This window comes from Antechinus flavipes, chromosome 2 (genome assembly GCF_016432865.1).
Source record: "Antechinus flavipes isolate AdamAnt ecotype Samford, QLD, Australia chromosome 2, AdamAnt_v2, whole genome shotgun sequence".
Taxonomy (NCBI): domain Eukaryota; kingdom Metazoa; phylum Chordata; class Mammalia; order Dasyuromorphia; family Dasyuridae; genus Antechinus; species Antechinus flavipes.
Window position 1 is genome coordinate 592,428,748 of NC_067399.1, and position 13,577 is coordinate 592,442,324.

At 36.4% G+C, this 13,577-nt stretch overlaps 1 protein-coding gene across 1 annotated transcript in view; it reads left to right on the top strand.

Moving 5' to 3' along the window:
- The window catches only part of CASP7 (caspase 7), a 52,970-nt gene that overhangs the window by 8,617 nt on the left and 30,776 nt on the right, over positions 1-13,577 (top strand). Inside the window, exon 2 of the mRNA XM_051981467.1 lies at positions 6,821-6,936. Within this exon, the coding sequence (XP_051837427.1) occupies positions 6,821-6,936 (116 nt within the window). The remainder of the gene's footprint in view (positions 1-6,820; positions 6,937-13,577) is intronic.

Below are 13,577 nucleotides of genomic sequence, written 5' to 3' on the forward strand. Positions count from 1 at the left end.
AAATGATGGTAAGGAAGGAGTTCATTCTAGATATGGGGGACTGATTGTGCACAAAGTTGAAAGAGAGGGGACCAGTTGGGTTGGTCCTTGCAGTTATAATGAGACCTAGAAATGTGGTGTAGTAGATAGATTGCTGGATCTGGAGTCAGGAAGACCTGAGTGCAAATCCAACCTCAGACATTTACTAACTAGGTGACACTGGGCAAATCACTTATACTATGTTTGCCTCAGTTTCCTCATCTGTTAAATGAGGATGATAATAACACCCATCTCCTCGGGTTATTATAAGATCAAAATGAATGACATTTGTATAGTGCTTTGTGGACTTTAAAGCATTATGTAAATTCTTTGACTTAGATTAGGGAGATCCCTTGAAATAGAATAGCCACATGCAAGAGATGCCAAGATTTGGTACTGATTTGGCCATGAGAAGTGAGGGTTCAAGGAGGATGACAAGGTTGTGAATTTGGGAGATGGGAAGAATGGTGATGTCCTTGTCAAAAATAGGGAAATTTGGTATAGAGGTAGGTTGGTGGTGAGAAGAGAGCAAGAGAGGAAAAGTAATGGGTTCTTTTTTATATGTGTTGTGTTTGAGATTTCTCTAGGATATCCTAATTTGGAATATCTGATGATGATGACAACTGATGATGTGACATGAAAGCTCAAGAGACAGTGGAACCAGCAATATAAGTCTGGGAATCATCTTGGAAAGAAGGAAGGAAGGGAGGGAGGGAAGGAAGGAAGAGAGGGAGGGACAGCGGAAGGGAGGGAGGGAAGAAGGGAAAGAAAGAAAGAAAAAAGAAAGGAAGGGAGGGAAGGAAGGAAAGAAGGAAAAAAGCAATTATTAGAGAGTACTATAAAAAATGCTTATTCCCTTCCCTTATTAAATGCCTCCTATGTGCCAGTCACTCTACTGAATCCTTCTTCACAAAAACCTCATTTTAACATTATAGAAGTCCTGGGAAGTAAAGTTTTTTTAAACCCCATTTTATAGTTAAGGAAATTGAATCAGACAGATTAAGTGACTTGCCCAGGGTCACACAGCTAATTAGTGTCCGATTTCAGGACCAGTGCTCTCCCACTGCATCACTTGCTCCTACAGAGCCTTGGGTATGCCATAGGTGGTTGATTTTTCTTATGAGCCAGCCGACTGAAAAGCAGTCAGATATTAAAAAGAAAATCAGGAAAAGAAGAAGTGATCAGCAATGTAAAATTCAACAGGAGAGGTCATGAGTAAAAACTATTAGATTTGGCGCGAGATTATTGATACATTTAGAGAGTGCAGTTCCAGGTGAGTGATAAGGACAGAAGCTAGCATTGCAAACGGTTGAGGAGTGAGTATAAGGTGAGTTTATTGGGGTAAGGAGTATAAGTAGCTTTTTTTCCTAAGAGTTTGGCCAAGAAAGGGAGGAGAGATTAAGTGGGTCTAAGTGAAGTATTTTTGAAGATGGAGACTTGGGACATCTTTGAAAATAGTAGTGAACGACCTAATCGGGAAGATTAAAAATTGGAAAGAAAAGGGAGATGATTGAGGAGGGCAATCCACTGGAGAAGAGAGGAAGAAATGGGCTTTTTGGTATATGTCATGTAGAGGGACTGTCCTTATAAGGAGAGCCACCTCATTAAAGACTGAAGGAAAGGAGACTGGGAGGTGATAACAAGGGGAAACTTATTCTGAATGATCTCAGTTTTCTTTGGAAATTAAGAGGAAAAGTCCTGAGAGGGAATGGACGGAAAGTAGGTAAAGGGCTTTGGGGAATTGGGGAGTAGGATCATTTAGGGAGAAATAAAAGGGTTTCTTTGTAGTAATTAGGAGGCTGGTGAGTTAGGGATTATAAAGTTTAGGGATCCCTAGTCTAGCAACACATTCCTAATTTAATCTTTCCAGCAGCACATGAGTAGGAGAGATGGCAGGGAATGGTAAGAGTAATCCCTGGTGTGGAGTTTGATAGCTTCTAACAGACAAGAGAGCAAGTGATTCAACAGTTTGGAGGTGGCCTAATTAACCATAGTATTAAGATTGGGAAGGAAGGAATTTAAACCCAGAGAAGGGGTAATCACCTGAGAAAGCACTGAAGGATAGAGGGATTGTAGATTACAATGCCAGTAAAGAACAAATTTTGTCTTTTTTCTTTCTCATTATCTTTCCTTTTTGGATCTTATATTTCTTTTGCAGCATGATTAATGTGGAAATATGTTTAGAAGAATTGTATGTGTTTAACTTATATTGAATTACTTGCTGTAATGGGAGGGAGGGAGGGAGAAAGGAAAAAAATTGGGACACAAGGATTTACAAAGGTGACTTGAAAACTATCTGTGTGTGTACTTTGAAAAATAAAGACCATTATTGTAAAAAGAATAAATTTTGTCCAGTGTTCTTAGACAAAGTGACTAATATAGAAAAATTTCACATCACTGTTTATGTATAACTTATATATCAGATTGTTTAATGTCTCTCAGAGAAGGAGAAGGGAGGGAAGAAATAAGGGATAGAATTTGGAGCTCAAAACTTTTTTTAAAAAATTAAAAATTGTTTTAATATGTAATGGGGGGAATATTATTTTAACCAAAAAGAAAGAAAGTTTATAGTGCTGATGGAACATCCAAGTAGAGATACATACCAAACAATTGCAAAATGGAACCAGCTCTCAGAAGAGTCTGAGCATTCAGAGCTGGAGGTAGATCTCTGTATATGGTTGATATTAGAAGCCATGTGAGTTGATGATTATTAAGTCAATCAATTAGTAAACATTTATTAAGCATCTACTATATGTCAGAAATTATGTCTTACACTGGTTAAAAAAAAAGAGAGAGGACACTCTTGTGAGACTGAAAGCAATAGATGAGCAGGAGAAGAATGGGAAGAAGTAATGAGAAGAATCAGATAATCAATAATACTCTATATTTAAATGTTATTTCTTTTAATGTTTACAACAACTCTACTTATGAAGCAGATGTAAGCATAATAGACCCATTTTACAGATGAGTAAACTGAGATTCAGAAAGATGAAGTAACTTGCATAAGATTACACAGCTAGTCAGCAGAGGAACAGATTTTGAATGCAGATCTTCCTGATTTCAAATTAAGTAGTCTATCCTCTATGTAAAATAGGAAGAGAAGCAAGTGAAAAATGTCAGAGCATGAAGAATCAAAAAGGAAGAAATGTGCAAGAGGGTTTGTTATTCAGTCATGTCCTACTCTTCATGACCCCACTTTAAGATTTTCGTTGCAAAGATACTGGAGTGGTTTGTCATTTCCTTCTCCAGCTCATTTTACAGATGAGGAAACTGAGGCAAACAGTTAAATGACCTGCCTGGGGCCAGACAGCTGGTAGCTGTCTGACACCAGATTTGAATTCAGGAAAATGAATCTTTCTTATCCACTACTCTACTCACTATTAGGATTACATGTTGTAAAAACTGCAGGTAGAAGAAAATTAGAAAATTATAATAAATTTGGATAAAATTAAAATAAAGTGAACCATTACAACATCTCCTGCTTTGGGTAGTACATAATAATCTATGATGTTCCCCTTGTGCTGTTTTATATAATCCTTTCACCTTTTTATCTTTTATTTTTCTTAGTAATATCAGCAAGGATACATTTTAAGGAGAAATTCTAATTTCCTAATGATTTCATAATATGAGTAGTCTCTTTTCCAAATGTATTGCATTCAGAAGCAGAAGCTAAATCCCAATTAATCTCCATTTGAAATAATACTAATGAAAATCAGTTGAATTTTCCTATGCTGCCTTTATTTTGAAAACTTTCTGATTTTTCTTAAAATGAAAATGCAAAACAGAGTAATTGAGACAGACTTCTCCTAATACTTTTCCTAAAAAAGAAAAGAATACATTTTGGAGGAGAGGAATAAAGTATAAGGAGAAATGATAAGAATTTATGATAGTAAGATGGGAAAATGTTAGTGATGTGATTTAATAAATACTCACTGATTAATTCATCAATAGACCTGCATTAGGATCAGATCTCAGTTAGTACACCCACTACTTAAATAATCAGTTCTTTCTTCCTCCCACTTTGAAACTTTTGGCCCACTCTTCTCTCTCTAATTTTGCAAGAGCAGTCATTCTGTCCTGACAAATAGCTTGATCACTGGAAAGTTTCATATATAGTCATTTGCAATGGCAGAGGTGTTTTTGAAATTACATGTTCAAGGAAGAGGGGAATTTTTTTTAAGTGCCCAGATGTGGAATCCCTGCCAGAGGGCTTACTGTTCTCAGAATTGAGCTTCCTAATATATACTCTAGCAAGGGCAAGAACAGGATCTTCCCCTTGTTGCTTCCACCAGTGTCTGCAGCATTGTTTTACTGTTTCAAGAGTGGGGAGGGGTGTGGGTATAAGATGAAAGAGGATCACTCAAGAATTATTGAATCTCAGCATAGGAAGAGACCCACTCTGTCAACCCCATTCAAGAATGTTCTGTTTGAGGCTAATTGTACAATATTTCAGAGTCCAATTCTTTTTGTACAGCAAAATAACGGTTTGGTCATGTATACTTATTTTGTATTTAATTTATATTTTAATATATTTAACCTCTACTGGTCAACCTGCCATCTGGGGGGGGAGTAGGGGGAAGGAGAGGAAAAATTGGAACAAAAGGTTTGGTAATTGTCAATGCTGTAAAATTACCCATGCATATAACTTGTAAATAAAAAGCTATTCTAAGTCCTTCAGAATTATTTTTTAAAAATAATAATAATAACATTCCGAAGAACTAAAAAAAAAAAAAAAAAAAAAAAAAAAGACTTGTAGGGGGAAAAAAAAAGAATGTTCTGTTTGGTATATCTAACCTACAGCCATTCAGCTTCCACTTAAGCACTGCCAGTGATAGGGAACTCATCACCTCATGAAATGATCATTGTTGGATAGCTTTAATAATTGAAAAGTTGATTTTTGCACTTAGCTAAAAATTTGAAATTCTCTAATTTTTACCTATTAAACTCCAAAATTCCTTTGAATAAAACTAGCATTTATATTTATGTTTTAAAGTTTGCAAAGCACTTTATAAATATCTCATTTTACCTTCACAACAGTCTTTGTTGTAGGTAGATGCTGTCCTTTACATTTTACAGAAGAGGAAACTGAGGCAGAGATTAATGACTTGGTTATTGTTACACAATAATAATCTCAATTGGTCTGTGATTGCAAAGGGGCAAACATTCTATCCATAATGGATTCTCGAATCCCACTTTGTACAATGACTTTTCCAAGTCAAACCTCTCCTGAGGCCCTATGACAAGCTCCTATCCTACACTCAGCCTCATTTTGTCCTTCCAAAATTAAGACCCTTACTTATGCCACATAACCAGTTCATCACCAAATCGTGTCCTTTATAACTTTGCAATTTCACACACACACACACACACACACACACACACCCCTCTCCATTCACACTGTTGCAATTTACAATTACAATTAACAACAGTATTTTAATTGGTTTCCCTGCCTCGTATCTCCCCACTTTAATATATCCTTCTTCTCCCCCTCCCTTCTTCCTTTCTTTTTCCCTTCCTTCCTTCCCTCCTTATCTATATCCTTCTTTCTATCGTCTCTCCCTCTCCCTTCTTTCTTTCCTTCCTCCATCCCTCCCTTTCTTCTTTTCTCCTTCCCTCTTTCTTCTTTCCTTCCTTCCTTTTTTCTTCCTTCCTTTCTCCTACTTTCCTCCCTTCCTTCCTCCATCCCTTTTTCCTTTTCTCTCTTCTCTGCCTCCCTCCCTTCTTCTCTTCCCTCCTTCCACCCCCGCCTTGCCCTTAGATACTAGGAGTCTAACACAATCTTCAATGTCCACACTGCTCTTGGCATTTGATAACCTGTATAATAATTTCTTCCTTTATGTCTAAGATCTACCTCTCCATCTAGACTGTGTATATGTCAAGGAAAAGGATCATTTTTTAAAAAATGTTTTTAAATTAAAAAAAATTAAAAGACCATTTTTATACACATTTATTTCCTCTGCCAAGCAGAAAGCCTTGCAACAAGGAGATGCTAAGCAAATATTTGTGGATTACAGTGATTTTAGATGATGAGAAAAACAGGAAAAGGTCATTAATAAAAATATAAAATTGGAAAGAATCTTAGTAACATTCTGATCTAACCTCTCATTTTTCCTGGTTAAGAAGTTAAGACTCAGTGAGAGGAAGTTATTTACCCAAGATTTTACATCAAGATAATAATAAAATTGGGATCATAACCCAAGTTTCCTAACTGATGGCAACACATACAGTTAGTTGGGAGCAAACATGGTATGTATTGCTCTGGGACTAAGGATTTGGCTTAGAGACCAATTTGGGGTCAGACTATAAAATACACTGAAAGCCAGCAAGAAGAGTTTGGACTGGATGGCTTTAGGTAAAAGGGAGTCATTGAAGATTCTTGAATAGAAAAGCAACATTATAAAAAATATTATTAAGGAAAGATTAGGTTGATAGTACTCTGCAGGGTAAATGAGAAGCAGAAAGCCACTCATTCCACTGGTTACTGATTCTAAACTGGGCTGAAGTGGAGATGGTGTATACTCAATACTAATGAAAGCTCAGTTTAATGATGTGAGTAAGAAGGCTTAAATTCGATTTCTGATATTTATCTGCTGTGTGAGCCCAGGCAAATCACTGCTACTCTGTGCTTCAAGTTGTGCACTTTTAAAATGTTATAAAAATGAACTACCTCTCTCACAGAGCACTTACAGGAAAAATTCATTGTAAATCCCAGCACTCTATACAAGTGAACTATTTATTACATGATAGATATATTATAGGTATCTGTCTGTCTGTCTATTTATACACTCACATATTCACACAGATGGCAGATGAGTTGGAGTCTAAAGTGCAGCAAGGAGCAAGTGATGTAGAAGAAGAAGAAGATGATGACCTTGTGGATGCCAAGCCTGATCGATCCACCATCCTGTCAATGATCAGGTAAATTGTTTTGTTTTAAATCTGTACTCTTTCTCTCGGGGATCTCACTGGGTCCGATGAGTTCAGTTATCTTTAGGAAGATGACTCTCACATCTATCTATCCCATCCTAATCTCTCTTGAGATCATTCCCACATCACCTACTTCCTGTCATATAAATGTCCCATAGGCATTTCAAAGGAAGACGTTAGTTGTAAATGACCTCCAAGTTAGGTTCCTGCTTACTCCAAATCTCTTGCTCTATGAAGTAAACATGTCCAAAATGGAACTCATTGTCTTCCCCAAAAAATCCATTTGCCCTTCAAGCTTCCCTAATTTGTTCACTACACACATTCTTCTAGTCACTACTTGAATCTATCTTCAGTTCTTTCTCTCCTTTATAGATCCATCCAATTAGTTGCCAAATCTTGTTCTGACATACAATATGGTTCTCACATGTCACAGTAATCTTGCAATCCATATATATATACACATATTGTCTCCTCTGTGTTATGTCCTTAAAAGTAAGAATTGTTTCTTTTTTTTTAATTGTATGTCCATTTTCTATCCAGCATAATGCCTGGTACATAGAAACAGTTCAATAAATGCTTGTTGATTCTATAAACTGATTTATTGGTAATAATCATTCAGTTACAAGTGGTTTACAGAAGTCATTCCTCTTCTATAGAAACCAAAGTGAATGCCATGCAGATGAGTCTGTACTAAAGGAGACTTTTATTTATAGAGCCTGAGCAGATTTGACAGAGCTGAGCCAGAAGTACTAGAGAGGTTCCATTTCTAGTGTCTCAGGAATGAGCTAAAGGCTTGCTCCTTATCTTGTATAACTTCTGTTTGGTGTCTTCTTCCTTCCTTTCTTTAGGAGTTCCATGCCTTGTTCGGGACTTTCTGCCTTCATAATTAAAACATTTTGTAGACTTTTAAAAGCATATATTTTTCCAATTATATATGAAAATATTTTTTAACATTTTTCTTTTAATTTGTTTTATTTTTAATTTATGGAATAAAAACAAGCATTTTCATAATATAGTACAACAATAAAATATAAGTTCCAAATTTTTCCTTCCCTACTTCTAGCCCTTCTCCTTATCTTGAAAAGGTAAGTCATTTGACATAGAGTATATATATGTAGTCATATAAAACATATTATCTTATCAGTCATCTTGTGAAAGAAAACAAATGCAAATAAAGAGTAAGATAAGAAAAGTGTATCAATGTGCATTCAGACTCCACTAATTCTTTCTCTGGAAGTGGATAACATTTTTCATTCCAAGTCCTTTAGAATTGTCTTGGATCATTGTCTTGTTGAGAATAGATAATAGTCATTCACAGTTGATCATCTTATAATATTGCTATTATTGTACAGTATTATTTTGGTTCTGTTCACCTCATTTTGCATTAGTTCATATAAGTCTTCCCAGATTTTTCTGAAATTATCACACTTATCTGTTACATAGTATTTCATCACAATCATATGCTGCAACTTGTTCCATCATTCACCAGTTAATTGATGGCCATCTCCTCAATTTCCAGGTCTTTGTTGCCACAAAAAAGAGCTGCTACAGATATTTTTGCACAAATATGTCCTTTCCCCTTTTCTATAATGTCTTTGGGATATAAACCTAGTAAAAATATTGCTAAGTCAAAGGATTTGTACTGTTTTATAGCCCCATGGGCATAATTACAGATTGTTCTCCAGAATTATTGAATCAGTTCATAACTCTGTCAATAATAGTACATTAGTATCCCAGTTTTCCCATATCCCTTCCAACATTTGTCATTTTTCTTTTCTGTCATATTAGCTTATCTGATAGATGTAAAATGGTACTTTGGAGTTATTTTAGTTTGCATTTCTCCAGTCAATAGTGATTGAGAGCATTTTTTTTTAACATGACTGTAGAGAGCTTTGATTTCTTCCCTTTCTAATTCTAATCTTCTATCCTGTAATCTCTCCCACTGCTTCACCCCTATTCTTCTTCCCCATGGTCTTCCAAATCTGCACTCTCGACTAGCACCCCTTCTCTGGCCATACTTCTTGCCTTCACAGAATTAACACAGTGAACCAGATCAATTACATACTGCCTCCATCTTTTAATTCCTTGCCCTTTTTATCCTATTGCCCTTCACACCCTGCCCATCTTCAAACTTGGCTTGTCCCCACCATTTGCCTTAAGAAAAAGTTTTCTATACTTTCTGAACTTCCATTACTTAAGCTCCCTTACCCCCTACTTACTTATCAGTCCCTTACATTTAGCCTGTGAGATTTCTGCCCTCCTGCAACTACTTTCTTCAAGGTTACCATCATTTCTGTATGGCAACATTTCACTCATTATCATAGATTTAGAGTTGGAGCGAGTTCTGGTCCAATTCCTTAGTTTTTATAGATGAGCAAACTGAATATAATAACTTGTTTAAGGCCATCCAAGGAGTACCAGTGACAGAGTCAGCATTTGAACACAGGTCTTTGACTCTAAATCCAGCACTCTGTCTATATTACTTCTCCAATGAAAAGAAGGCGATATTCTTATCTCTTCCGGAGTCAGGATTGGCTTATTGGTCATTATAATTAGATAGAGTGAGAAGAAAAGAAGACCAGAGACATCCATGCTCAGGAAGTGAAAGATGTATGATGAAATAGAAACAGTATGCCTTAGTGGATAGAGAGCCAGTCTTTGAAAGAGAAAGAGAAAAGTTCAAATTCTGACTCTCCAACGTCTCTTGGTGCCCATGGAAACTTTCTAAAATTATTCATTATGGAGTTCCATAGAGGAATTATCTCCATGGATTGTTCTCTAAGCCAATTAAATTATAGGATTGGTCCAAAACAATAATAAAAATAATAATTATTATAAAGTATTCATCTTTATTTTTTGTTTATGTTATTCTAGTAATTCTTTTTTTAGTTCACAAAATTTCCTACAAATAATATTATTTCACATAAATCTTTCTATATTTCTTTAAATTTCTGTTGTTCTTTTGTTGTTAAGTCATTCAGTTGTGTTCAATTTTTCATGATCCCATGCCTAGATAGATAGGCCCTTCTATCTTCTACTATCCAGAAGTCTGTAATAATTCACATTTGTGGTTTTTAAGTAAATGGCTCTCAAAGCAAGTTTATCTTCTTTTCCATGTTTCCCAGAAAATGGAGTCCTCCTCTGAGGTTATTATTGTTCAATAGTTGAGTTCAGTTGTATCTGTCTCCATGACCCCATGAAGGTCCTTCTATTTTCCATTGTCTCCCAAAATTTATCCAACCTCATGTTTCTTGCTTCTATGATACAATCCAGTTCACCTTCTATTGTTCCCTTTTCCTTATATCTTCAATCTCTCCCAATGTCAAGGTCATTTACAGTAAGTCCTGTCTTATCATGTGTTAAATATTTAAGCTTCAGCTTTAGTATTTGACCTTCTAGAAAATGGTCTGAATTAATTTTCTTAAGCATTGATTGACTTGATCTCCTGACTGTCCAAGGGATTCTTAAAAGTCTTTTCTGGCGCCACAATTTGAAAGCACCGATTCTGCGGCACTCAGCTTTCCTTATAGTCCATCTCTCATGGTCATACAACTGAAAAAACCATAGCTTTGACTATATAGATCTTTGTCAGCTCTGCTTTTTAGTCCAAAATTTGCCACAGCTTTCCTTCCAAAAGGCAAGCTTCTTATAATTTCATGGCTGCAGTTGCCATCTGCAGTGATCTTTGAGTCCACAAATATAAGACATGATACTGCTTCCATTTCTTTTCCCAATGGGACCAGTTGCCAAGATTTTAGTTTTTTGGATAGTAAGCTTCAAGCTCCTAGTGTTTATTGCTTTACAGTGACAGTATTCCTTTACATTCATCTGTCCCAGTTTGTTCAGCTCTTCCTGTATCAGCTCCCTCCTGGATAGTCTCTTCTTCCTGGGCTTCCATAACATGTCCCCACCCCCCGGTCCTCCACTCTAAATAGCTATTCCTTCTCTATATCATCCATATTTCAGCTCCTAAGCATGGATGTGCTTCAAGACTCTCCCACGGCCTTCTTTTTTCGTTCTACCTGTTGACTCAAGTCCCATGAATGTAACCATCATCTCTATGAAAGTGCTTCCCAAATTTATAAACCTGGCTTATTTTCCTTCTCAGATGTCAGCCAAACATCACTTGCTACACTTGATAAATGTCTGGTGTCCAACTAAACTGAAAATCCTTAAATGGGGAGTTGGAGTTCTACAACTTGAGCTCAGTTCTCATTTAAAGCACTATTGCTTCCATATGTTTCATCCTTCCTTGTGTCCAACATTGAATCAATGATTCATTGATCCCTCTTTGTATTTTTGGATGTTATACGGAATTATTAGCCTTGTTACATTTTATCTATTTTATGTGAAGTGATACTGTTTTTAAAAATTGCTTGTTTGTTGCTTAGTCTTATCTACAGATAAATGAGTTCTCCATTCATCCTCTTGGAGGGTTCTCTCTAGAGCTTAAAGGGGCATTTTGCTTACTTATTATGCATAGATAAATATAGGTTGGAATCTCCTTGTGAGGTAAATCTCCAAGGTCCCTACATCTCCCACAGCCCTCCCCACTTTGTATCTGTTCACTTTGCTAGGATTCTCACCAGGGAGGGCTAGGTCAGCTGAAAACATCAAAGATCATTTTTCCTCTTTTCTCAGGGACTTTGCTGCAAGTCCTTCCCTCTTTATTCCTCTTCTTGACCTGATTCCAGGTGAAAACTAGATCCTCAAGAAAAGATTATGGAAAGCCCTGGAAGAAAGGTGCTTGTCTGTTTCTCACAGTTGAGAATATGGGCACAGATGGACAAAGAGTATGTGCTTTGAAGCTAAAGAGAGGACTTAGATTTAAATCCAGAGCTGCTACTGAGAAATTTTTTGACCTGGAACCAACCAGCTCACTTCCGGATCTCTGTAAACAGAGATCACTTTTAGCTTGAAATCTAAATTCTATGACCTGATAGCTTTTTTGCCTCGTTTCCACTAGGTGGCAGGAAAACATCATTTTATTCCCAGTTTGTTTGGTAGCAGAGAACTGAATCATTTGAGAAGGCTGTTTTATAATTCCTTGAGTATTTGAGCTTTGGGGGGAAAAATTTTAGAAAAAATAAATGTGGTTTAGTTGTGAACTTGTGGTTCTAAAAATAAAGTCTGGTTTCTGATATCTGGGTTATTGGGATAGATATAGATATGATTATTAATATATGTATTTATATATTATTTTATTAAATGATATTACATATATACAAAGTCATATACATATTGTTTATATGTACACGAATATGTGTTTATATATTTTATCTGTAGTGTTATATATACATATGTACATATTGTATGCAAGTATGTATATCTACTATTATATAGACAGATATATGCATATACATATAATATATATTATATGTGTGTGTATACATAGACAAATATATGAATGTTTATAGTATTTTTTACCTCCTGTTGTTGTTCAGTCATACGTAACTTCATTTTCCCATTTGGAGTTTTCCTGGCAAAAATACTGGAGTGTAGTTTATTTTTGCTAACGCCTTCTGAGTAATGAATGCAGTGCGGTGATTAGTGGCGTATTAAAATACTTTTATTCTCTTTGCTCTTCTAGATTAGTATGTATGCTGTGTGCAGTGGGGGAGAGAGCTGGGATACCTTCCGTTTTGCAGCCGCCCTCCTGTGTTGTACAGGGTTAAGGCAGAGCCCAGAGTCAGGGAAGCAGACATGCTTATCCATATCTACCCTGAGTCTTGGGTTTCTTTCATCGCTACCCACTGGAATTCTGAGCTTCCAGAGAAAAGCGTTTTGAGCCTAGCCTGGATTCCTACAGTGCTACTCATCTTATTGGAAAGTGGTCTTTGTCCCCACATTAAGTCTCCCAGTCACCTCTCTCCCTCGTAAATACCTTTCATGGGGAGAAAAAAAATTCTGGCAACTACATCTAAATCTAAGTGGAACAGAGAGAAATGATTTATTCAGAGAATCTGGTCAGTGTTGTGGGCCACTGTGTCTAGGATAGGACAAAGCTAAGTGAGTCTCAGGTTTTAAAAAAAATTGACCTCAGAGCATTTTAACTTGCCTTCACTTTACCTTGGCACATGTACCTGTTGGTCCCAGAACATCTTTTAGACCTTTCTTTCTTTTCTGTGAATGATATTAGAGAATAAATATTACATGAGGAAAAAGGCAGCTAGGTGATACAAAGGATAAAGCTCCAAGCCTGCAATCAGAAGACTCATTTTCCTGAGTTCAAATCTTGCCTCAGATACTCACTGCTTGTGTAACCCTGGACAAGTCACTTAACTCTATTTGCCTCAGTTTCCTTATCTCTGAAATAAGCTGGAGAAGGAAAAGGCAAACTACTCTTATAAAACCCCAAATGGGATCACGAAGAGTCAGACATGACTGAAATGACTAAAGAACAACAGTGTTCTATGAAAACCTATTATGTCTCTGCTTGGTCCAGTGGTGAATACCAAAGCCAAAGGCATGGTCCTTGTCCCCACGTTACCCAGTGTATAGCTCAAGGGCAGGGTATGAAACTAAGAAAACTATAATATAATGCATAATTAAGAACTAAGCTCTATAGAGGTAACCTAGTAGGAGGAGATGGAAGGGCTACTTTCCTAAGCAAGAAGACCTGAATTCAGTGT